Source organism: Oryza brachyantha, chromosome 4 (genome assembly GCF_000231095.2).
Source record: "Oryza brachyantha chromosome 4, ObraRS2, whole genome shotgun sequence".
Classification (NCBI taxonomy): domain Eukaryota; kingdom Viridiplantae; phylum Streptophyta; class Magnoliopsida; order Poales; family Poaceae; genus Oryza; species Oryza brachyantha.
The window spans coordinates 459,683-482,933 of record NC_023166.2 but is presented as its reverse complement, the minus strand read 5'-3'; the positions used below and the strand labels follow the sequence as shown (position 1 = coordinate 482,933).

Below are 23,251 nucleotides of genomic sequence, written 5' to 3'. Positions count from 1 at the left end.
ACCGTATCAAACGAAACCAACCATTTTGATGAAAAACACTGTTTTCGCACGAAGAAACGTACTATTTCCTATGAGCCACATCATTGTCACACAAACCACGTCGTTTTACATGAACCAAATAGTTTCGCAGGAACCATATCATTTTCGCACGGACCACCCTGTTTCGCACCAATAAACATATTCATTTACACAAACCACAATTTTTTTACTTTTTTACCACGAACCATATTTTTTCGCACAAACCGTATCATATCTGCACGAACCACAACGTTTCGCACGAACCATACTATTTTTACACGAACCACATCCTTTCACACAAACCATATCGTTTTCGCACAAAACACACCATTTTGCACGAAAAAGTGTATTTTTTTCGCACAAACCATATCGTTATTAGCATGTTTTCAAGTCAGTAATATGATGGCACCTCACATTACAAAAAAAATGTATCAAATTAAACCAACCATTTTTGCACCAGCAAACATATTTTCACATGAACCACATCGTTTTTGCATGAGATTCTAATATTAACCAAATGCATATATTGTCTGACAGATTGATATTGCATGGATGTATGATATACCGAGATTTCATCCATCGTATATGTTGGAAGTCAAAACATTTCTTATGGAGCCCAAGACACATACTTTGAGAGAGAAAAAGAGATAAATATGTTGTCCATGTTCCTAAGTTTAATTATACGTTGGAATTTCTTTCTTTGATATATCTATGAGTATGTTCATATTTGACAAAACATTAAAATAGAGTAAATACTTATTTTTTTTGCTAGACAATACTATCTCAGTTGGTTGGTTGATGTCTAAAGGGCCGTCTGCGAATATTGATTATCGTTGGCGGCGAACTTATGAGGGTCACCTTCGAAGAGTGAATATCGCAGGTGGTCCATGCATGCACCTTTGTTCGTATCCAAGCCAGTCATCTCCTTGTCGTATGGTAAATGGAATTAGGGGGAAACTCTTGTACCACATCGTGAAGTGGGATAGTTAAATGTTCTTAGTGTAGCTATGGATAGAGTGTTACAAATTTGCGCGGTGTTAAATTAAATCGTTATACATGTGTGTCTCCCAGGTCGGATGCTATAGTCAGTTGCTAAGTGCTCTATTATATTAAGCGACCAAGTTTAACTTAAAACTAAAACATACTATATTTATTTGAGTTAATTTATTTATTTGAATTAAAACAGATCCTAAATTATTCGTGGGGTGAACAAGGGTAATTTAGTTTTATAACTTTATTTACACAATATCTCTTATTAAATAGACCTAGATTTGATTATAAATTGTGAATGATGATGGTGTTGATGTGAACGATGATATAAACGAGGATCGTCACAAAATCCATTATTTTTTGCAGAGACTTGCATGAGATATATATTATTTATTACAGAGACTTGCGTGAAATATATTGCGAACGATGAAGCGATATTTTCTTTATCCTACTGAATGTGACAACACGCAATTTTTTTGTGCTGCCACAACTGCACAGCTTTTCTGGTTTTTCTTATTATTATTGCTTAAGTGCTGGACGACAAATTACTGTAACACACACACACGAAACATGCAACAAATTAATTAAGCTCCCGTACATACATACATACATACATACGTGCATGTACTACGTACGTCTTAATTAATAGTAGATAATTAATGGAAGACGCAGGTATCCAGGACGTTGGAAATGGGTTCTGTAATTCCAGAGCAGACTGTGTAGCCATGGCCCGTCTTGTACGTGGTTTCCATGAGCCTTGCAAGGTTTATCACACGCTGCAGCAGTGCGACTGGGATGACGGTGTTGCTCACAAACTCATGGTTCATGCTCCTCCACTGCTCCTCCACAAGACACCACAGCGCCTTCTTGGCCACCTGGACTCTCACACCATGCTCTTTCATGTAGCATTCTACTGTATCAGGGATGCCACTTCTGTCTTTCTCGGTCTGCAAAATAAAAAAGTCTTGTTGAACTTGGAGCAGTGTTTAAACTAATTAAGAGCATTTTTCTATCGTTGAGAAGGTAACATGAGATATCAGTGTTTTCTATGTAAAATTAAATTTGGTACAGGGATATCTCACGGTAGTTTCTCAATGGTAGGAAAAATGCTCTTAAATTAAACAAGTTAAATTAATGTATCATCGATCATTGACCTCATGCCCCGAAATGTCATCCATTAGGCGTGCCATCGTCGCTGAGTTTTCTATAATTTTTGGTGACGACATTGTCCAACCAAAAACGCCGACATCATCGTTTGCATCCATTGGATCTACAAAAGATATGCAGGCCAATGCCCAGTAAAACGTGCTAACTGTAGAGAACTTGAGATGGTCATGTAACAGCGGCGCTTGTCCCTCTTCTCTCCAGATCACCTCTTGCAACATGCATCTGCTCACCTCCTTGATCTACATTTTATTTTTGGAACAATTAATGTTATTAACTGCATAATTTACATCCAAAGAGCTGGTGATCACTGCAAATTAGGTATAAATAATGCAACCCACCTTTTGCGTCAGCCATCAGTATAAAATTCTAAAGGTTAAGGCTTCCTTTTTTTTTATTTAGTTTAAGTAGAATGGCTCTAATGAAACGGAAATTAGCTAGGAAAGACTGATCATCCGTATTCTAAGTTTTTGGCGCCTAGCAATTATTGCCTCTATTTTCCATGTATATATATATGTAGAGAGAGGAACTAATTAGCAGTCTTAATGATATCCTTCAATACATTGACCAATTCCTACATGTTTAGGCTGCGTTCGGCAGCTGGGCTTATTAGTCGGCGCGTAAAATACGTTAATAGATTAGTATATAATTAATTAATTATTAAATATAATAAAATTAGGAAAATAGATTAATTTGAATTTTTAAAACAACTTTCATATAAAAATTTTCGTAAAAAACACATCATTTAGTAGTTTAGGATATATGCGTGCGAAAAACAAGGGAATCTGGAAATAAGAGGGGGCAAACGAACGGGGCTTTAGTGGTTCTAGACATGATTAAGTAACTAGATATTATATTTATATACTTAGGCAGACAGTTAACTCTTTAGGATATTGCTTGGTATATTTTTACCCCGGAAGTGAGGCCTGTCTACTACCAAGTATTTACACTTCTGTTCTTTTTTTTATCTTAATTGATACAACTAGTTTTCTAAATATTAAAGTTGTAGACCAATAGAAGAAACATGAGAAATCATATAGTGCTGGAGAAAGTACTTTGAAGTATCAGATTTGTTATATAATATTTTGGTACGTTGAGGAATATTGTAACTCTCGAGGAATATAGTAACTGAATATATATACCAAGTTTTATATATGGTATCTCAACGCACTATTTCAAGAATTATAAAGAGCTCAATTGACATAGGCTAAACTACACAACCATTCTAGAATGTTCAATCAGTAGTTTGCAGTAATACCATATTTAAGAAACTTTCAGGTGAAAATATAAGCCTTATGAAGGGAGAAAAATAATATCATTAGGGGACACTATCATACTAGTATAGATGATGTGATATTTTCCCAAATTAGATGTATTTCATAATTTATCTCTTATAATACTCTTGAACTAATGCATACTTGCATCAGCAAAATAGTTTAATGCAAAAAAAATAGGCTTTTCATATATAAGAAAAAAATATTCATCACTTACGCTCTTCTTGGTACAGTCAATACCCAACGGTGAAGCACCTTCAGCCACAAATTCGTCGAGTGTCTTGGAAAGAAGGGACATCACATATCCGAAGCAACCACCAATTTGTTTTGCTCCATCTTCATCCCATCTGTATATAGAGTCGTTTAACGGAAAAAAAAACATGTTAAGAGTACTCTCTTCGTTTTCTTTTATACGACGTCGTCGTTGACTATTAAGGCTGCATTCAGCAACATGTACAGGATATTTAACTCTCCTCGTTTTCCGTGGGCACGCTTTCCAAACTGCTAAACGGTGTATATTTTATAAAAATTTTCTATAGAAAAGTTGTTTAAAAAACATATTAATCTATTTTGTATTTTTTAAATAATTAATAATTAATTAATCATGTATTAATCTATTACTATGTTTTCCGCACCAGATAACTAACCTACTCCCTCCTCCCAGCCGAACACGGCCTAAGTCTATATTTAAAAATTTATATAAATATTATTTATTTTTATATTATTTGATTTATTACTAAAGGAATTTTGAGAATGACTTATAATTTTATATATTTGCACAAAAGTTTTGAATAAGACGAATGGTGAAAGTTAGATCCAAAAGTCAACGACGTAAAATAGAAAACCTTAAAGAGTATTAAATTATTGTGGATTCCAATAATTGAGGCTATCTATAGTTGAATCTGTTTTTATAATGATTTTGTCTAAAATATATATGTAAACACACCTGGACGAAATTAATTTGTATTAAATTACCTTTGGACTGCTTGGTTAAACAGGTGAAGCTCTTCCAAGGTGCCGTAGGAATCAAATGTATCATCGAAGAAGGAAAATATCTTGATAAGTTTTGCAAACATCATCCGTGCGTTGGCATAACGTGGTTCATAGAACACACAAAGCGCCCAGAAGTAGCACTCCACTGGCCTCACACGTATGTATGGACCCAGTGTGCTCCCAGCGTTAAGCTCCTTGTACCACCTTCCAGTTTGTAATAACATATTTTACAGAGTATATATTTCCATGCTTCTTGAAAATGTATGTACAAGTACCATGGTATATTTTGAGAATAAATTAAAAATGTTTGATTAAATGCATACGTTAGTTTCAACAAGGAAATTGCGAATCAAAATTATTTTTAATATGCCAAAACAATAAGCTCATTTAAAAAAAAACTAGTAGTACCGATAACGGAATGAGCATACAAATGATCCAAATAAAAAACTCAGGGGTACACAGCAGGATAAAGCAAATTAATTTCAGGACGCAGAAGGAATCATATGAAATTTGTGGGGTGTGCTGGGAATTGACAAATACTTAAATGGTGCCATGTTTTAATTTGAAGTATTAATTTTGTGTTGCATTCCTAGTTTTACTCACAGTGAGAAACTCCTGGCCTCATCTCGGTGCATCTGCTGCAAGATGTGAAAGTCCAGCTTAGCAAGCTCCAGTATGTCATGGTTGCTGTCCTCATCGTTCTCATAGATGGAGATGTAGAGCTTGGCCTCCAGCCTCTTCATCCTCCTCATCGTCGGCGAGGTCAGTGCGTGATCTACCTTCTCGACGGTGTGCCGGGGCAGTTGGCCGGTTCCTGCCATGGCTGTGAGGCAGCCGGTGGTGAAAACGACGGCGCTTTTGAGCAAGTCCTCCTCGCAGTAGCCAAGATGGGCTGCCTCATACAGGTTGAGAAGAGCATCAACGTCACGTCTCAGGGTCTCCTTGAAGTCTCCATTGCTGTCGACGAAACTCTCAAAAATATCTGCATCGATCGACCGATTCCTTAATTAATTAGTCTGAACAGCAGCATGCACATGATCATTCTGCAATAGCTTCGATCAAGTTCGAATATTTGCATCTGTGTGTGTGTATACCACATGAAGCATTGTGTTGGTGTTGCCTGAGCAGCCTGAACCGGAGGGCGGCCATGGCCATGTCGACGTTCTCCGTAGCAGGTGCAGGTGTGGCGTTGAGAACGGCCATGAACCTGCTGATCTCCTCCTGGAAATGGTAACCGACGCCGAGGCGCTCTATGGCATCCACCATCTTCATTCCTTCTGGCAGATTATTCTTGCTTGATGTATATCCTTCGATCATGCAACCAACCTTCTTCACAAGCTTTTCTCGCTTCTCCTTCATTGATTCCTCTAGCTGCTAATATGCACAGCTAGCACAATTGTTACGGATACCAAACACTAATTATTAATTAACATCTAGTTTTTACTAACGGAGGCACTTCTAAAAGTCTTTGTGCGTCAACACTAATTAGATAAAAAAAAAGCTAAGAAGTCATACATTAATTAGAATTCCACATTAGTTGACAGAGAAGAGGAACCACCCAGCCTATTTACATTTAACTGCTGTATCCTACGGACAAATTGTAAATTAATCTTTTTAATTGTTTTACATTGTACTCCGTTCGATTCCTCACAATATAAGACTTTCTAACCTTAATTAGATTAATATGGATGCTAATACATCATGCTATACACAAACCATGTACTTTGATTAATAAATAAATCTAGACAATACTAAAAACTTTACAATACGAAACGGAGGGATCGAGCACAAATGCATTTAGTTTGTTGACATACTAAAACATTAAAAATAATTTTTAAAATATCTGGTGCATTTTGAATTAAATGATCATAAGTCATTAGTAAAGGGACATAAAGTTACGATCTGTTAGAGATCAGTTATCTATATATATAATATATATAATAGGTCATAAGTTAGAACCCACCAGAAATAACTTACCACCCATCATTGATGACTCATCTATGACGAGTACATTTGTGATGGGTAGTAACTTACGACCCATTAGAAATGAGTTACAACCCAACATTAATCACTCATCTCTGTCAGGTGTTCATCCGTAGCAAATTAATAAGGTATGTCGTCACTGATAACACATCTATGATCGACAAGGCTTACCCTTGTCTCATATATGGGTTAGCGCCTGTTAGAAATGAGGAGTCCCGTGGTGATATGCTCTAAAACTTAGAAATCCAATAAGCATGATATTTTATTCGTGAATAGAAAAAATTTAGAAATGAAATATCATACTTATTGGATTCCTAGGGATCTCAAAGCATACAAGATATTTAAAACTATCATTTGATGGGCATACAGGAATAACACAGTAACTCTAAAACATAGGAATGATAAAATATAAGGTGAAACCTTATGCTCATTTTCTTCCATAATTATTCTATGATAATCCATTCCATTGGAATTTTAGTGAAATTGGAGGAATAAATCAATTTTTAAAGGACTTTGTATGATATACTATTTCCTATAGGATACAAATACTCTTGAATTCCTATGTTTCCCTTTATTTCAAAAAGGTCCTTTACTTTTGTTCTCGGTTAAATTTCTCAAACTTATCTAAGTTTGTAGAATACATGTTAACTAAGTTTTATTAAAATCCACCTTCTAATATAGTTTGATACTATATTTATTTGGTATTTATTTTTTATACAGACCTAGGCAAAGTCTCAGGCCCCTTTGATTTGTAGAAAAAATATAGAAAACTCGGAGTATTTCAATCTGATCAGAAAAATTCGTGGTAAAGCCTTTGAAACAGGGGATCGAAACCTATCCTTTGAAATTGCCATGAAATAAACAATCCTACATGGATTCTAAAGGAAGGTTAGAAAGTGCTCCACTGTGTTAGAAAATTTCCTTTGGGTCTATTTCTCTCGTCCAAATCATATATTTTTCATGTACTCCATCCAAACGACGGTCATATGTTTATTTTCTTTATTTTATATTTGTATTTGTGTCAAAATCATGTATTTTTCTATTGCTCTGTTTTTTTATTCAGACGTTTAAACGGATTCCTAAAAAAAAAAACTGTGTACAATATGAGAGGGAGGGAGTACCTGACATGAACAAGACAAGGAGGGCGTGTCTATAAAGTATTCAGTCCATTTGCTCTCCTCCGGGCGCACAATCCGTCGTTGATGGTGCTCATGTTCCATACTATCCGCTTTTTTTTCAGAAAAAGAAAAGAAAAGAACAAATTTCATTATACACAACAGTCAATGTTTTAGTTATATGTTAGCTAGACTACATATCAGATTTGCACGTAACCTTTAAAATAATAAAACCAGCTAAATTAACATTCTAACACTAAAATTTCACTCTACTGAAATAGGGTTCTATATATAAACATATTATAAAATAACACCAGCACCTATATATAATTGTACTCCCTTTGGATTTTTATTTGACGTCATTAAAGTTTAAATCTATGTTTGTGTAAATATGCAAAATTATTAGTCATGCTTAAACATCGGCAGAACTAGACTGTGGTCCGAGGACCATCCAAAAAATATTAGTTATATATATATATATATATATGAGTAAAATATTATTTATTAGCATATACAAAATGCATTTTTATCAATTTTACATTTTTATTATATGTATTGTATATTATATTCGTGGTAATTGAAAAAATATGTAATTTGGACCACCCAAATAAAAATTATGGATACTCCACTACGCTTAAAATATAATCAATTATAAAATAAATAACAACAAAAAATTTATAATTATGTAAATATTTTGAATAAGGCGAATGATGAAACATAGATATAAAAGTCAATTACATCAAATAAAAACAATCATAGGCAGTATTAAAAAGTTATTCTATTACCAAAACAATAGTTCAGATATATATTTTTGAATGATGAGGAATCAAGAAATAACTAATCACATAGTAATTTACTAACATTTAGAAGAGAGAGATGTTGAGGTAAACCTTGTGTGACTGGCAGGGAGGAGTACTTTTGAGCTATGAGATGAGATGATAGGAATGATTTGTACAAAGAACTGCTGACTTTAAATAGGCACAGAGAGCAATCTCCAGGACTCAATTATAATGCGCTGCCAAGCTGTACCATCGATATGTTCCAGGACTCGAGACCTATGTCTGTCGGACGATTATTGGTTACAGTACATATGAGTTATTAATTTATTTTTCCCTCAAAATATTCCTTTTTAATGCCTAAAAGAGTGGTGATGTATCACGCCCAGAAATTTACACCAAATTTCTTAACAATAGCATATATTAAATCTCGGTTCAGGAATCAGTCCGAGTACACACTATGACAAATTAATACACAGTTCCACGACTTAAAAACAAATAAAAATAATTATCTATCGAAATGTAGCGGGAAAAGAAAACAAGCTAAACCAACTAATCTTCAGCTCAGCTGGCGATGACGGCTCCACACCACAGTTATTCTCGACGGCGGACTGAACCTCACTTCAACCTTGGGAACAACCTTCTGATTGAAACTCTGGCACTTGTTCTGGTGAGGAAAAATTAAGTAAGACTGAGTACAAACCACCGTACTCAACCAGTAACACCCAAGAGAGGAAGAATAACGAATGCAATTGAGTAACAAGGATAGACTAAGGTTAACTTGCATAAAAGCAACAGTAAGCAAAACTGTAGATAAAATAGACTGAAATAAAAGTAAAGTAAATATTTAAAATAATCATCCACTGTCCAACATTACACCACGCTGCAACAGGCCCAAACCACTGTTCAGCGTTGCACCACACTGCAACAGGGTCAACCCTCTGTCCAACGTTAAACTACGTTGCAACAGACCCGAACCACTGCCAACGTTACACCACGTTGACAGGGTCAAACCAGTTCCAGATTCATCAAGTTATTAAAAGGTTCACTAATCCCAGTGAATCTGTCAGTTCGCCCGATAACCGCAGGCATGGCTATTCAAATAGTTTTACTCTGCAGAGGTGTACAACTTTACCATCAAGACAGGGCTCCCAATCATATTACCATGGCCCAACATATCACCACGATACCTCAGTACGAAAACCATGATAAGACCTTTCACCTAACCCTCCCTAGACAATCGCACCGTACTTCAGGTTTCACCCCTCCTTTACACCAAGTCGGACAGTTTTCTCTTGTGCCTTGGTGAATCCGGAAGCAGCAGAGGCTTTCGTTACACCATGATTGCCCGTCCATACTCCATCACGCTCACCCTTGCCTTGGTACGTCGAATAGGGACAAGCTAGATTACGAGTCTCACCGTTGACCATTCTGGCTTGTGGTTAGTACGTGTAAGACTTTCAGGGCTTCCTGAGAACCGGTCCTTAATTGCCATGGGCACGACTCTCAAAACCATGCATCCACAGTCCACAATAAGCAATATTTTAGTTGTATTTAATCCACATCGGGAAATTACTCATGATCACAACCATTAAAGGTCTATCGAAGTCTAATCAACAATTAAATAAGTGATAATAGGTGAGCTAGTTGGACTAAGTATGGCTAAGCATTGCCTAAGCCTATTTCTAGTCAAATTTACCCTGGGATTACAATAATAAATGGGAATCAACGGATATAAAGGTAATAGCCCAATAGATAAATAGAATAAATAGATTTGCATAAAACAATGCATGTTTGAATGTAAAGCAGGGAATTTTGTAAACATAGGTTTAACATGATCAAAGAAGGGTGCCACTTTCCTTGCTTAGACCCACGAGGAACTTCGGCGACGACTTCGAGAACGAACGACGCTTCAACGGGATCAAAACCTACGACAAACAAGGCAAAACCAGCAAAAACAAGCTTTAAAACTACTGAAACAAAGAAAGAAACTATTTTTAATGGATTCTTGACATTTTTTTGGATTTAATGAAACTTGAATGGGCCTAAACGGAGACTAGATGAATTAATTATGGATTTTAGAAGATTATCTGTGTTTTTAAACTAAACAGAAAACCTTAATGATTTATTGCGCAATTAATTGGAGGGATGACGTCAGCACAGGAGAGAGAGGAGGCTGACGGCTGGGACCCACGGGTCAGAGAGAGAAAGAGGGAGAGAGGTTGCTGACGGATGGGCCCCACTGGTCAGGTGGGAGAGAGAGCAGAGGAGGGAGGGGAGAGCGCAGGCGCTCGGCAAAACGGCATGGCAGGCGGCTGGACGGTGAGGGCGGCGCAGCGGCAGCGGACGGCGGCGACGACCGATGGCACGGCGAGGGGCGGCGCTAAGAAACGGCGTGGAGGCGATGCGGCCGGTCATGGCGGCGACGATCATCGGCCTACAATGGTGCGAGGCGAGGTAGGGAGAGGCGACGGTGTCGGATTGGCGGTGACCCTGCAGCGATGGCGCGTGGCTCCCGGCGTCTGGCGACGGCGCAGGCGCCCCCACGACGGCGGTGGAGGGAAAGAAGAGGGGGAGAAAGAATTAGGGCGCTCACTAGCGACGACGAAGATGTGGACGTGTCGGTGTGGCGGCGGAACACGTGACAACGACCGGCGAGGAGGGGAGCGAGGAGGGCGAGCCACGGCGGTCGGTGATGTCCCGAGGCGGCGACGGCGTCGAGAAGACGACGACGGCGCGTGATGAGCGGTGCGGAGAGGAGCGATGCCCGACGGAGATCGGCGTCCGACGACGGATGATGACACGGGGCGGCGGTGAGGGGCGAGCGCAAGAGAGGCGAAGGAGGGCGGGAGCGGCTCGAGAGGGCGAAGAGGGAGCGGTGGCGGCCAGGGAGGGGATTTATGGTGGCGGCCGGCGCGTCCGGAGGTGGTTAGTGGCGGTCGGCGTGGGCGCGGAGGAGGCGCGGAGGTTGTTAGCGCCGGCGCGGATGCGGCGCTGGGATGTGCGGGCGGCGGTTGGCGGCGCCCGGGGAAAGTGGAAGGTGGTTGTGCTGGCACGAGCGGCACGCGCACGCGGATGGAGAGCGGCCGACGGGGAGAGGATGGCCGGGACACGGCGTGGCGCGGAGAGCGGAGTGGCGTGCGACCGACAGCTCGGCGGCACGATGCACGGCGAGGTGAGGCAGAGCAGCAGAGCAAGGACGCTGGCGCGGTGGCGAGGTGGTTCGGCGCACGCGAGGCGGGGGCGCAGCTCGATGGCAATGATAGGGCACGGCACTATCGGTGGCGCAGAGCGGCGACACGCGTGCGGACGTTGGCGCGGGTAGAGGCGGTGAGCGGATGTGGTGCGACCGACGGCACGAGTGAGTCACGGCCGGTGCGGCGAGGACGCGACGCAACTCGGCCGGGGCAGCGAGGCGAGGCTTGGCGCGACGCGGCGCTGGCTCAGCACGGCAACGCGACGCGGGCGCGACAACGGGCACGGCAACGCGGGTGATCGGTGATTGCCAGCAAGACCGAGTGGCGGGCAGAGGTGGAGGCGAGCTTGCGGCAGCAAAGCGTGGCAACGGTAGCACAGGGCGCGACGCGACAACGAGCAACGAAGGCAGCAATGTCGGGAAACACGTGCGGTGACAGCGGCTACGTATGCGCACGTGACGCAGCGGCGGCGGCTAGTAGCGGCATGCGCGCCAAGTGGGCGGCGGTGGCTCGTATGGCGACGGCAACGGCAGGAGGAGGAAGGAGATCCCGAAAGGTGGGGCCCACCTGTCGGTGTCCCGAGGAGGAAGGAGGTGTTTAGGACTTCGGCTGCGTGAGGCGACAGTGGGCCGTGGCTCAGCTCATGCGCGGGAGAGGGGAGGGGCCGAAGGGAGAGAGGCGGAGGCGAGCAGAGTGGCCCCCGGTTGACGGGCCGGCCCACTGGAAGGGAAGGAGAGAGTTGTGGACAAGGGAGGCGATGCGGACTTCGAGCGCAGGTTGGGCTGCGGCTCGGAAAATTGCGAACAGTACGGTATTCGCATAACAGAACAAAAACGTGCATGAATAAGAGATTCGCACGATGAATCAGATCCGAAACGCGAACCCGTGAACTGTTAGCGGAACAACGACAAGAATTAAATGACCCGTTAAATTGAGGTTTAACGACTCGCTAACTGAAACTAAACGACTTTAACGTAAAATAAATCTACACGTATGAAATTGAATTTTATATTGTAGATCAATCTCACTCTAGCTAACTAGATTAGAAAACCTATGCAGTTACACGGTAGATAAATAATAGATTGATTCGCAAGAATAAAATAGATGCGAACCTGAGATTCGGTGGAGAAATTGGCGACGGACTGCTGCTGCGAACAGGGACGGGACAGCAGCGGCGCAGAGGAGACAGCCGGCGGCTTGCTGCTAGGACAGGGGTGGCAGGAGGCGACTCGAGGAGCACGGGAGAGGGAGACGGGGAAAACAGGCGAGGCTCTAGGGCGTATTTATAGAGGGAGCTAGAGATAAATTTAGTTACCTATCTCCTATTAAAAAAGGATAGATAGGGTTTTAAAAGAGATAAGAATTGGAATCCTAATAGATGGGAATTTGTTTTCCGTGAGAGAGAGAGTTGGGGCTCACGGCTGGCTGGCAGGGAGGAGATGTGCGTGCGTCCAGGGGGAGGATGTCACGCCCAGAAATTCCTCACCCGAATTTCTGAGCTTAATTGTGTATTAAATCCCTGTCCAGGACCAGCCAGGGTACACAAAAAGACAATGTTGATTACATAACCATCGTTCTTAGAAACAACTGAAATTTACACTTATTCTAGCGGAAATGCAGCGGAAAGGAAAAAAAACAAAGGGGTAGACTAGCTCCAGCGGGTACGGCTCCAGTCCACAGGCAACACTTCGACGGCGGAACAGCTCACTCCTGAGAGGCACCTCCATCGGACTCTGCTTCTAGCTCTGGGTTGGGAAAGTTAAGCAAGGCTGAGTACAAACCACCGTACTCAACAAGTAACACGGACAAGGGGGAAAAATAAATGATGCAACGGAATTTACAAGGACGGGCTAGGGTTAGTTGCGACAAAGCAGCAGTTTAAATAAATAACAGAGACTGAAAGAAATAAAGGTAATTTAAATACAGTAAAGCATACATAAAATAAGCAGTTGTAAAATACCACAACACTGTCCAACGTTACACCACGTTGCAACAGGCCCAACCACTACTCAACGTTACACCACGCTGCAGTAGTCCCAAGTGATAACAGATTTTACTCAAGTTATTAGGGTTCACTAATCACAGTGAAGCTGGGAGTTCGCCCGTAACCGTGGGCATGGCTATTCGAATAGTTTATACTCTGATCAGAGGTGTACTACTGTACCCACAAGACACGACTCCACTACACTTGAACGTGCGCCGACATACCACCACGGCATACCGGAAAGGAGACCGTGATAGGACCCGTTACACAACCCTCCCTATTTAATCGTACCACACTTCAGGTTTCACCCCCTCCTTTACACCAAGTCGGGCAGTCCCCTCTTGTGCCTCGGTAGATCCGGAAGCAGGAGAAGCTTTCGTTACACCACGATTGTCCGTCCATACTCCATCACGCCTACCCTTGCCTGGGTACGTCAAATAGTTCGAAGTCATGCTCCAAATCCCACCTTACCCATTTCGGCATGTGGTTAGCACTTAACGACTTCCAGGGTTTCCCGTGAACCGGTCCTTAATCGCCATGGGTGCGACTCTCAAAACTCTGCACCCACAGCCCACCATTATCAATATTTTAGTTGACATTAACCCGAACCGGGTAGTGAATCATTATCTCGGCTATTCAGAACTAAGCATAATTAAATGTGATTCCATGAGCTATTTGTTCTAAGCATGGCTAAGCATTAACCTAGGCCTGACACTAATCAAGTTACCCCTGGTCCAGCAATGAATAAAGTTGGATAAACGACGGCATAATAATAAGGTTTACCCGAAAATAGCATAAAGTAAGTACTTTAATTAAAACAATGCATGTTTGAAATAAATAAGCGAGGAATTTGCAATAATGGGTTCAATATGTTCAAGGATGAGTGTCACTTGCCTTGCTCTGGCCCTTGGGGAACTTCGGCGACGATCTCGAAGTAAACCGGCTCTTCGGCGGGGTCCGAATCTAAGCGACAAAGCACAAAAATAAATAAAACAGGCACAAACTCTACTGAAACAGCAAAAGAAACTATTTTTAATGGATTCTTGATAATTTTATGAATTTAATGAAATTTGAATGGGCCTAAACGGAGACTAGATGAATTACTTATGAATTTTAGAAGTTTTCTGGGTTTTTTAACTAAACAGAAAAGACCTAAATCAATTATTGCGCAATTAATGGGGCTGCTGACGTCAGCGAGGAGAGAGGGTACTGACGGCTGACAGGTGGGGACCACCTGTCGGTGAGAGAGAGGGGGAGGGAGAGACTGACATGCGGGCCCGGGAGGAGAGAGAGGGCGGGCGCGGGGAGCGACTGACGAGTGGGTCCCACTCGTCAGCGAGAGAGGACAGAGAGGAGCGCGGCTCGGGCGGACGGCGGCGACCGGCGGGAGCGGTGGGCGACGCGGCGGCAGCGGCGCACGGCGACGGCGATGGCGCGACGGCGACGACCGGCGAGCGGCGACGGCGCGACGGCGATGACGGCCGGGGCGGCGGCACACGGGCACAACCCGGCAGAACAGCGGCGACGGCGACTGGCGAGCGGCGGCAGCGCGGCACGCGCGGGCGCAAGAGACGGCGGCCAGACGGCGGCGACGCGGAGGCGACGACGACCACGGTGGCCGACGGGAGCGGCGGGCGACGGCCTCGTCCGGCGACGGCACGCGACTCGGCGGCGGTCGGCCGGAAAGGGGGAGAAAGAGGGGAGGAGGGTGCGGAGGCTCACCGGCGGCGGCGAGGGCGCGGACGGGTCGGCGAGACCGAGGCGAAGGTGGCGACGCGGGCGGGAGCGGGAGATCGGCGGTGGCGGCGGAGATCGACGGGTGCCGGCGACGGGCGAGACGCGGCGGCGGAGAGGTTGGAGGAGCTGCGGCGGGCGCGAGACGTCCACCGGCGACGACGAGACGTCCAAATTTTAAATTAATTTGTTTGGCCAAATTTTATACTTCTGCAATTTGAATTTAAATCCTGTTAGTCGATTTGCGAGCCTCGATTTAAGTGAATTAATTCCTTTTAGAGGGATTTTTCCTGAGTTAATTAAGCCAATTGTTATTCGCGTGCCGTCGCCGGACGAGGCCGTCGCCCGCCGCTCCTGTCGGCCACCGTGGTCGTCGTCGCCTCCGTGTCGCCGCCGTCTGGCCGCCGTCTCTTGCGCCCGCGCGTGCCGCGCTGCCGCCGCTCGCCAGTCGCCGTCGCCGCTGTTCTGCCGGGTTGTGCCCGTGTGCCGCCGCCCCAGCCGTCGTCGCCGTCGCGCCGTCGCCGCTCGCCGGTCGTCGCCGTCGCGTCGTCGCCGTCGCGTCGCCGTCGCCGTGCGCCGCTGCCGCCGCGTCGCCCGCCGCTCCCGCCGGTCGCCGCCGTCCGCCCGAGCCGCGCTCCTCTCTGTCCTCTCTCGCTGACGAGTGGGACCCACTCGTCAGTCGCTCCCCGCGCCCGCCCTCTCTCTCTCCTCCCGAGCCCGCATGTCAGTCTCTCCCTCCCCCTCTCTCTCACCGACAGGTGGTCCCCACCTGTCAGCCGTCAGTACCCTCTCTCCTCGCTGACGTCAGCAGCCCCATTAATTGCGCAATAATTGATTTAGGACTTTTCTGTTTAGTTAAAAAACCCAGAAAACTTCTAAAATTCATAAGTAATTAATCTAGTCTCCGTTTAGGCCCATTCAAATTTCATTAAATTCATAAAATTATCAAGAATCCATTAAAAATAGTTTCTTTTGCTGTTTCAGTAGAGTTTGTGCCTGTTTTATTTATTTTTGTGCTTTGTCGCTTAGATTCGGACCCCGCCGAAGAGCCGGTTTACTTCGAGATCGTCGCCGAAGTTCCCCAAGGGCCAGAGCAAGGCAAGTGACACTCATCCTTGAACATATTGAACCCATTATTGCAAATTCCTCGCTTATTTATTTCAAACATGCATTGTTTTAATTAAAGTACTTACTTTATGCTATTTTCGGGTAAACCTTATTATTATGCCGTCGTTTATCCAACTTTATTCATTGCTGGACCAGGGGTAACTTGATTAGTGTCAGGCCTAGGTTAATGCTTAGCCATGCTTAGAACAAATAGCTCATGGAATCACATTTAATTATGCTTAGTTCTGAATAGCCGAGATAATGATTCACTACCCGGTTCGGGTTAATGTCAACTAAAATATTGATAATGGTGGGCTGTGGGTGCATGGTTTTGAGAGTCGCACCCATGGCGATTAAGGACCGGTTCACGGGAAACCCTGGAAGTCGTTAAGTGCTAACCACATGCCGAAATGGGTAAGGTGGGATTTGGAGCATGACTTCGAACTATTTGACGTACCCAGGCAAGAGTAGGCGTGATGGAGTATGGACGGGCAATCGTGGTGTAACGAAAGCTTCTCCTGCTTCCGGATCTACCGAGGCACAAGAGGGGACTGCCCGACTTGGTGTAAAGGAGGGGGTGAAACCTGAAGTGTGGTACGATTAAATAGGGAGGGTTGTGTAACGGGTCCTATCACGGTCTCCTTTCCGGTATGCCGTGGTGGTATGTCGGCGCACGTTCAAGTGTAGTGGAGTCGTGTCTTGTGGGTACAGTAGTACACCTCTGATCAGAGTATAAACTATTCGAATAGCCGTGCCCACGGTTACGGGCGAACTCCCAGCTTCACTGTGATTAGTGAACCCTAATAACTTAAGTAAAATCTGTTATCACTTGGGACTACTGCAGCGTGGTGTAACGTTGAGTAGTGGTTGGGCCTGTTGCAACGTGGTGTAACGTTGGACAGTGTTGTGGTATTTTACAACTGATTATTTTTTTTGTGCTTTACTGTATTTAAATTACCTTTATTTCTTTCAGTCTCTGTTATTTATTTAAACTGCTGCTTTGTCGCAACTAACCCTAGCCCGTCCTTGTAAATTCCGTTGCATCATTTATTTTTCCCCTTGTCCGTGTTACTTGTTGAGTACGGTGGTTTGTACTCAGTCTTGCTTAACTTTCCCAACCCAGAGCTAGAAGCTGAGTCCGATGGAGGTGCCTCTCAGGAGTGAGCTGTTCCGCCGTCGAAGTGTTGCCTGTGGACTGGAGCCGTACCCGCTGGAGCTAGTCTACCCCTTTGTTTTTTTTCCTTTCCGCTGCATTTCCGCTAGAATAAGTGTAAATTTCAGTTGTTTCTAAGAACGATGGTTATGTAATCAACATTGTCTTTTTGTGTACCCTGGCTGGTCCTGGACAGGGATTTAATACACAATTAAGCTCAGAAATTCGGGTGAGGAATTTCTGGGCGTGACAAGTTGGTATCAGAGCCTCCTTTGACCGTAGGATCAGCCCAATGGAAACCCTAAGAGCCCTCTGCTTTTCATGTTTGTGCATAGTTTGCGAAAGTGGGAGTGTTTTGAAAATGGGTTGGTGTTTTTCAAAAGCGTGAGTGATTTAAAAAGACAAAACCCCTTTTGTTGAAAAGCGTGAGTAAATCGATTTACGGGTAAAACTTTATTTACTTTCTTTCTTTTATGATTTATTTATCTTGAAACAAAATTTTGCATCTATTGATTCCAAATCCTTGTGCTCTTTAGATGGCTGACCACCTCTTGTACCATCGTGGAAACGGAATGGCTGGATTCGTGGCAGAGTTGGCAAGAGTCTCATTCACCGCAGGATACCCCTATGAGCCGGAGTACACCACGATCCATCCTCTGGAAGGCGAGTTTCCCCACCGAGTAAGATTGGAGCTACATGGAATCCCCGGTTTCCTCCCTAACTTGGAAGCAGAAGGAGCTGGAGGTTCGCATGAGCATGCCTGCCAGGAAGCTGCCTACAGTCTGATGACGACGCTCAGGGCCAGGCATGACCTGACGTTTCGGCATTCGGCTTACCGGTATCACCCTGGTCGTGGACCCAATTCCATGGTCAGTAGGTTTCGGTCTGCCCGAAGTGAGCAAGACCCTACCTTCGGTAGGATGTGCACGGTGCTGCAGGGTCTCGACCAGATGCATCACGACCTCCACGAAGCGTCCAAGGCTCTGAACGACGCCAAGCTCACCCAGATCATTCGTCTGCAAGATGAGGTCGACCGCTTGAAGAAGGAGAACGCCAGGATCAAAGGACTCCCAGAGCCCGGAGGTGCAAGGTGTCGCACTACGGCAAGAAAGCGAACCCGTGGGCCGCCAAGAGTTCAGTCTTACCCCGGTGCCCCGGATGAACCAGGACCCCTGATGCAGATGGTGCCAACCTCTCCGACCCCAGTGCCCGAGGAAGGTGTCTCCCCGTTCAACGCAGCAAGGAACCACAACAGGGTCGTCACGGTCTCGAGCAGCAGCGAGTCCGCTTCTGGTGAAGATGAAGATGGCCTCCCCAGCAACTCAAGAAGCCGCTCTGAAGATGAGGAAGAAGATCCGTCTCTGGTCGTCGGTCGTCGCTCTCCTTCCGTGCCCTAGACGCCGCCCTTAGCTTCGTTTTAGTCGTTGTGTGCTAGTTTTGGTGTGTTAGGTTTGCTTCGCTTGGGGCTAGTGGTGAACCATAGCAGTAGTGGGGTTATGGTTGTGCCGCCAGGAGTTGTGTGGTTTTTAAGTGTGTTTCTTAAGCAAGACAATTACAGTTCACTAATTAAATAAAGCCCCTGTTTGCTTAGTCGTTTCTTTTTCTTCTTTCTCTTTCTGTTCCTCCCGCCCCGCAGATGGTGAACACCCGCCACGGCAACCGCGACACCGACCAGTCCAGCACCGGAGGACCGCCCCCGCCGCCCCCACCAGAGAACCCGTCACTCGCCCAGATTCTTGCTAACCAGACACAGATGCTCTCTTGGATGATGCAGCAAATGCAACAGCAACAGCAGCAACACCAACAACTGCTACAGCAGCTTCTAAATCAAAGTCAGAATAACCAGCAACAGCAGGGACCACCCCCAGTTCAGTCCAAGTTGCCGGAGTTTCTCCGCGTCCGTCCCCCAACTTTCTCAAGCACCACCAACCCCATGGAGGCAAGTGATTGGCTCCACGCCATTGAGAAGAAGCTCAACTTATTGCAGTGCACTGACCAAGAGAAGGTTTCTTTCGCCGCACATCAACTGATGGGTCCCGCCTCTGCTTGGTGGGATAATTTCCTGGCTACCCGCACTGCTACCACAGAAGTGACTTGGGCGGAGTTCTGTCTTAACTTCCGCAAGGCCCATATCCCTGACGGGATAGTCACCTAGAAGAAGCGTGAGTTCCGCGCTCTGCAGCAAGGTACCAAGACAGTGACAGAGTACCTTCATGAGTTCAATCGCCTAGCGCGATACGCTCCCGAGGATGTCCGCACCGACGCCGAAAGGCAAGAAAAGTTCCTCGGAGGCTTGGATGATGAACTGAAGAAGCAGTTGCTTTCGGGCGACTATGCTGATTTTGAGAAACTAGTAGACAAGGCCATCCGTCAAGAGGACCAGCACCTCCAGATGGACAAGAAGAGGAAGGCCTCGCAGTTCAGGTCTAACCAGCCGCCTCCTCAGAAGCCCCGATTCCACACCGGCCCCTATCCTTCGAATCAGCAGCACGGGCAATCAACCTTCATTGTCCGCCAACATCGTCCTTACAATCCCAACAACTTCTCCAGTGCTTCGTCCCAGCGTGCTCCACCTCAACGCGCTCTTCCTGCACCAGCTCCCCGGCAACAGAATGCTCCTCCACCGACAGCTCAACCTCCTCCAGCCAGGAAGGATGCAGGTGCAAAGCCTGGGGTGTGCTACAACTGTGGCGACCCAGGTCACTTTGCTGACAAGTGCCCGAAGCCGAAGCGCAGTGGGCAAAGGTTCGTACAAGCTCGCGTGAATCACGTCACCGCCGAAGAAGCACAGGCTGCGCCAGAAGTAATACTGGGTACGTTTCCTGTCAACTCCGTACCTGCTACAGTACTTTTTGATTCTGGTGCTACACACTCTTTTATTTCAAGGAAGTTTGTGGGAATGCTTGGGTTAAAAAGGGAAAAGTTAAGAGACCCGATGCGGGTTAACACTCCAGGGCATAGTATGTTCTCGGACCTTTATAGCCCTGTTGTGCCCATAGAAATCCAAGGGACACCCTTTCTAGCCAATCTCATCCTTCTCGAATCTAAAGACCTAGATGTCATTTTGGGAATGGACTGGCTTACCAAGCATCAAGGAGTGATTGATTGTGCCAAGCATACAGTCACCTTGACCAGCGAAGAAGGTAAAGTGGTGACTTATCAGTCGCTGGAGTCAGTGTCAACCAGGACTTGTTTGAATCAGATGGAAGCCGAAGAGCAGCCCTCGGAAAGAGCCAAAGACCCAAAGAAGTTGGAAGACATACCAGTGGTTTGTGAGTATCCGGAGGTGTTTCCTGATGATCTCACAACGATGCCGCCAGAAAGAGAGATCGAGTTCCGTATCGACTTGGTACCCAGAACCGCACCGATCTATAAGAGACCCTACAGGATGGCCGCCAATGAGATGGCAGAAGTGAAGAAGCAAGTGGATGAACAGCTCCAGAAAGGTTACATCCGACCGAGTACCTCGCCTTGGGGTGCCCCGGTTATTTTTGTTGAGAAGAAGGACAAAACTAAGAGAATGTGTGTGGACTATCGTGCTTTGAACGATGTCACTATCAAGAATAAGTATCCTCTGCCAAGGATTGATGACCTATTTGATCAGTTGAAGGGAGCCAAAGTTTTCTCCAAGATCGATTTGAGATCAGGGTATCACCAGTTGAGAATTCGGGAAGAAGATATCCCTAAGACGGCATTCACTACTCGCTATGGCTTGTATGAGTATACGGTAATGTCGTTTGGACTTACTAATGCCCCGGCATTCCTCATGAACCTCATGAATAAGGTGTTCATGGAATACCTGGATAAGTTTGTGGTTGTCTTCATCGACGACATTCTTATCTACTCCAAGTCAGAAGAAGAGCACGAGCAACATTTGCGGATTGTGCTAGAAAAACTAAGAGAACACCAGTTGTATGCCAAGTTCAGCAAGTGTGATTTTTGGCTGTATGAAGTGAAGTTCCTTGGCCATGTGATCAATGCCCAAGGTGTAGCAGTAGACCCCAGCAATGTGGAGTCAGTGATCAAGTGGACCCCGCCTAAGACGGTTTCCCAAATCAGGAGTTTCTTAGGACTTGCGGGCTATTACCGCCGGTTCATTGAGAATTTCTCAAAGATAGCCAAGCCAATGACACAGTTGTTGAAAAAGGAAGAGAAGTTCAAGTGGTCAAGTGAGTGCGATAGGAGTTTTGAAGAGCTCAAGCAAAGGTTGGTTTCGGCACCCGTGTTGGTTTTGCCGGATCAAGCGAAGGACTTCCAGGTTTACTGTGACGCATCCAGATCCGGACTGGGATGTGTGCTAATGCAAGAAGGAAAGGTGGTTGCTTACGCCTCTCGCCAACTAAGACCACATGAGGGTAACTATCCGACTCATGACTTGGAATTAGCAGCTGTAGTGCATGCCCTAAAGATTTGGCGACACTACTTGATCGGTAACAGGTGTGAAGTGTATACGGATCATAAGAGTTTAAAGTATATCTTTACACAACCGGATTTGAATCTCCGTCAGCGAAGATGGTTGGAATTGATCAAGGATTATGATCTAAGTATCCACTACCATCCAGGCAAAGCGAATGTAGTTGCAGATGCCTTGAGCCGGAAGAATTACTGCAACGCCGCGATGTCAACAGAAGTTTGTGAGCAGTTGCAACAGGAGGTTGACCGACTAAATTTGGGTTTAGTCGACGAAGGTTTTGTGGCAGCCCTAGAAGCGCAGCCCACTTTGGTGGATCAAGTACGCCAATCCCAGGCAAATGACCCGGAGATAGCCGAACTAAAGAAAAATATGCGAGTTGGTAAGGCTCGAGATTTTTCAGAAGATGAACATGGAACAATTTGGATGGGAAACAGGTTGTGCGTACCAGATAACAAGGAGTTGAAGGAGTTGATACTCCAAGAAGCTCATCAAACCCAGTACTCTATTCACCCTGGGAGTACTAAGATGTATCAGGACCTCAAAGAAAAGTTTTGGTGGGTTAGTATGAAGAGAGAGATTGCAGAATACGTCGCCTTGTGCGATGTTTGTCAACGAGTCAAAGCAGAACACCAAAGGCCAGCAGGACTATTGCAACCTCTCCAGATTCCAGAATGGAAATGGGAAGAAATCGGGATGGATTTCATCACTGGTTTACCAAGGACTGCTGCTGGTCATGACTCGATTTGGGTAATTGTTGATCGGTTGACAAAGGTCGCTCATTTCATACCAGTTCACACTACCTACTCAGGGAAAAGATTAGCCGAGATTTACTTGGCTAGGATCATGTGTTTACATGGAGTACCGAAGAAGATCGTTTCTGACCGTGGGAGTCAGTTTACTTCAAAGTTTTGGCAGAAGCTACAGGAAGAATTGGGAACCCGACTGAACTTCAGTACGGCCTATCATCCTCAGACAGATGGTCAGACAGAGAGGGTAAATCAGATTCTTGAAGATATGCTTAGAGCTTGCGCTCTCGACTTTGGTGGAACTTGGGATAAGAACCTACCGTACGCAGAGTTCTCATACAACAACAGTTACCAAGCCAGTCTGCAAATGGCACCTTTTGAAGCATTGTATGGGCGAAAGTGTCGTACACCCCTCTTCTGGGATCAAACAGGAGAACGCCAAGTTTTTGGGACTGAAGTTCTAAGCCAGGCGGAAGAAAAAGTCAGAATAATCCGTGAAAGGTTGAAAACGGCCCAAACCAGACAGAAGAGTTATGCAGATAATCGTCGAAGGGACTTAGCCTTCGAAGCAGGAGACTATCTGTACCTCCGCGTCACACCTTT

At 45.1% G+C, this 23,251-nt stretch overlaps 1 protein-coding gene across 2 annotated transcripts; it reads right to left on the bottom strand.

The window, feature by feature from the left end:
• Positions 1–1,376: 1,376 nt before the first annotated feature.
• Positions 1,377–8,485, bottom strand: LOC102717612 ((-)-germacrene D synthase-like). Of its 2 annotated transcripts, none has more exons than XM_015836342.2 (8): positions 8,428–8,485; positions 7,544–7,650; positions 5,534–5,813; positions 5,043–5,421; positions 4,422–4,643; positions 3,664–3,793; positions 2,163–2,414; positions 1,377–1,955 (listed from the first exon to the last, which is right to left on the bottom strand). In XM_015836342.2, the coding sequence occupies exons 2-8, from the start codon at positions 7,640–7,642 to the stop codon at positions 1,665–1,667; spliced, it is 1,653 nt and encodes a 550-aa protein (XP_015691828.2). In that variant the 5' UTR covers positions 7,643–7,650; positions 8,428–8,485; the 3' UTR covers positions 1,377–1,664. The 2 variants fall into 2 exon arrangements, with proteins under 2 accessions (XP_015691828.2, XP_015691829.2); XM_015836343.2 differs by having other exon boundaries at positions 5,534–5,810.
• Positions 8,486–23,251: the final 14,766 nt, after the last annotated feature.

Coding starts and splice junctions, on each gene's coding strand:
- LOC102717612 (XM_015836342.2), bottom strand. CDS start 7,642: ATGGAACATGAGCACCATCAACGACGGATTGTGCGCCCGGAGGAGAGC. Junction 3,794..4,421: donor TTTAACCAAGCAGTCCAAAG/GTAATTTAATAC, acceptor CTCTATATACAG/ATGGGATGAAGATGGAGCAA. Junction 2,415..3,663: donor TTGACTGTACCAAGAAGAGC/GTAAGTGATGAA, acceptor AATAAAATGTAG/ATCAAGGAGGTGAGCAGATG.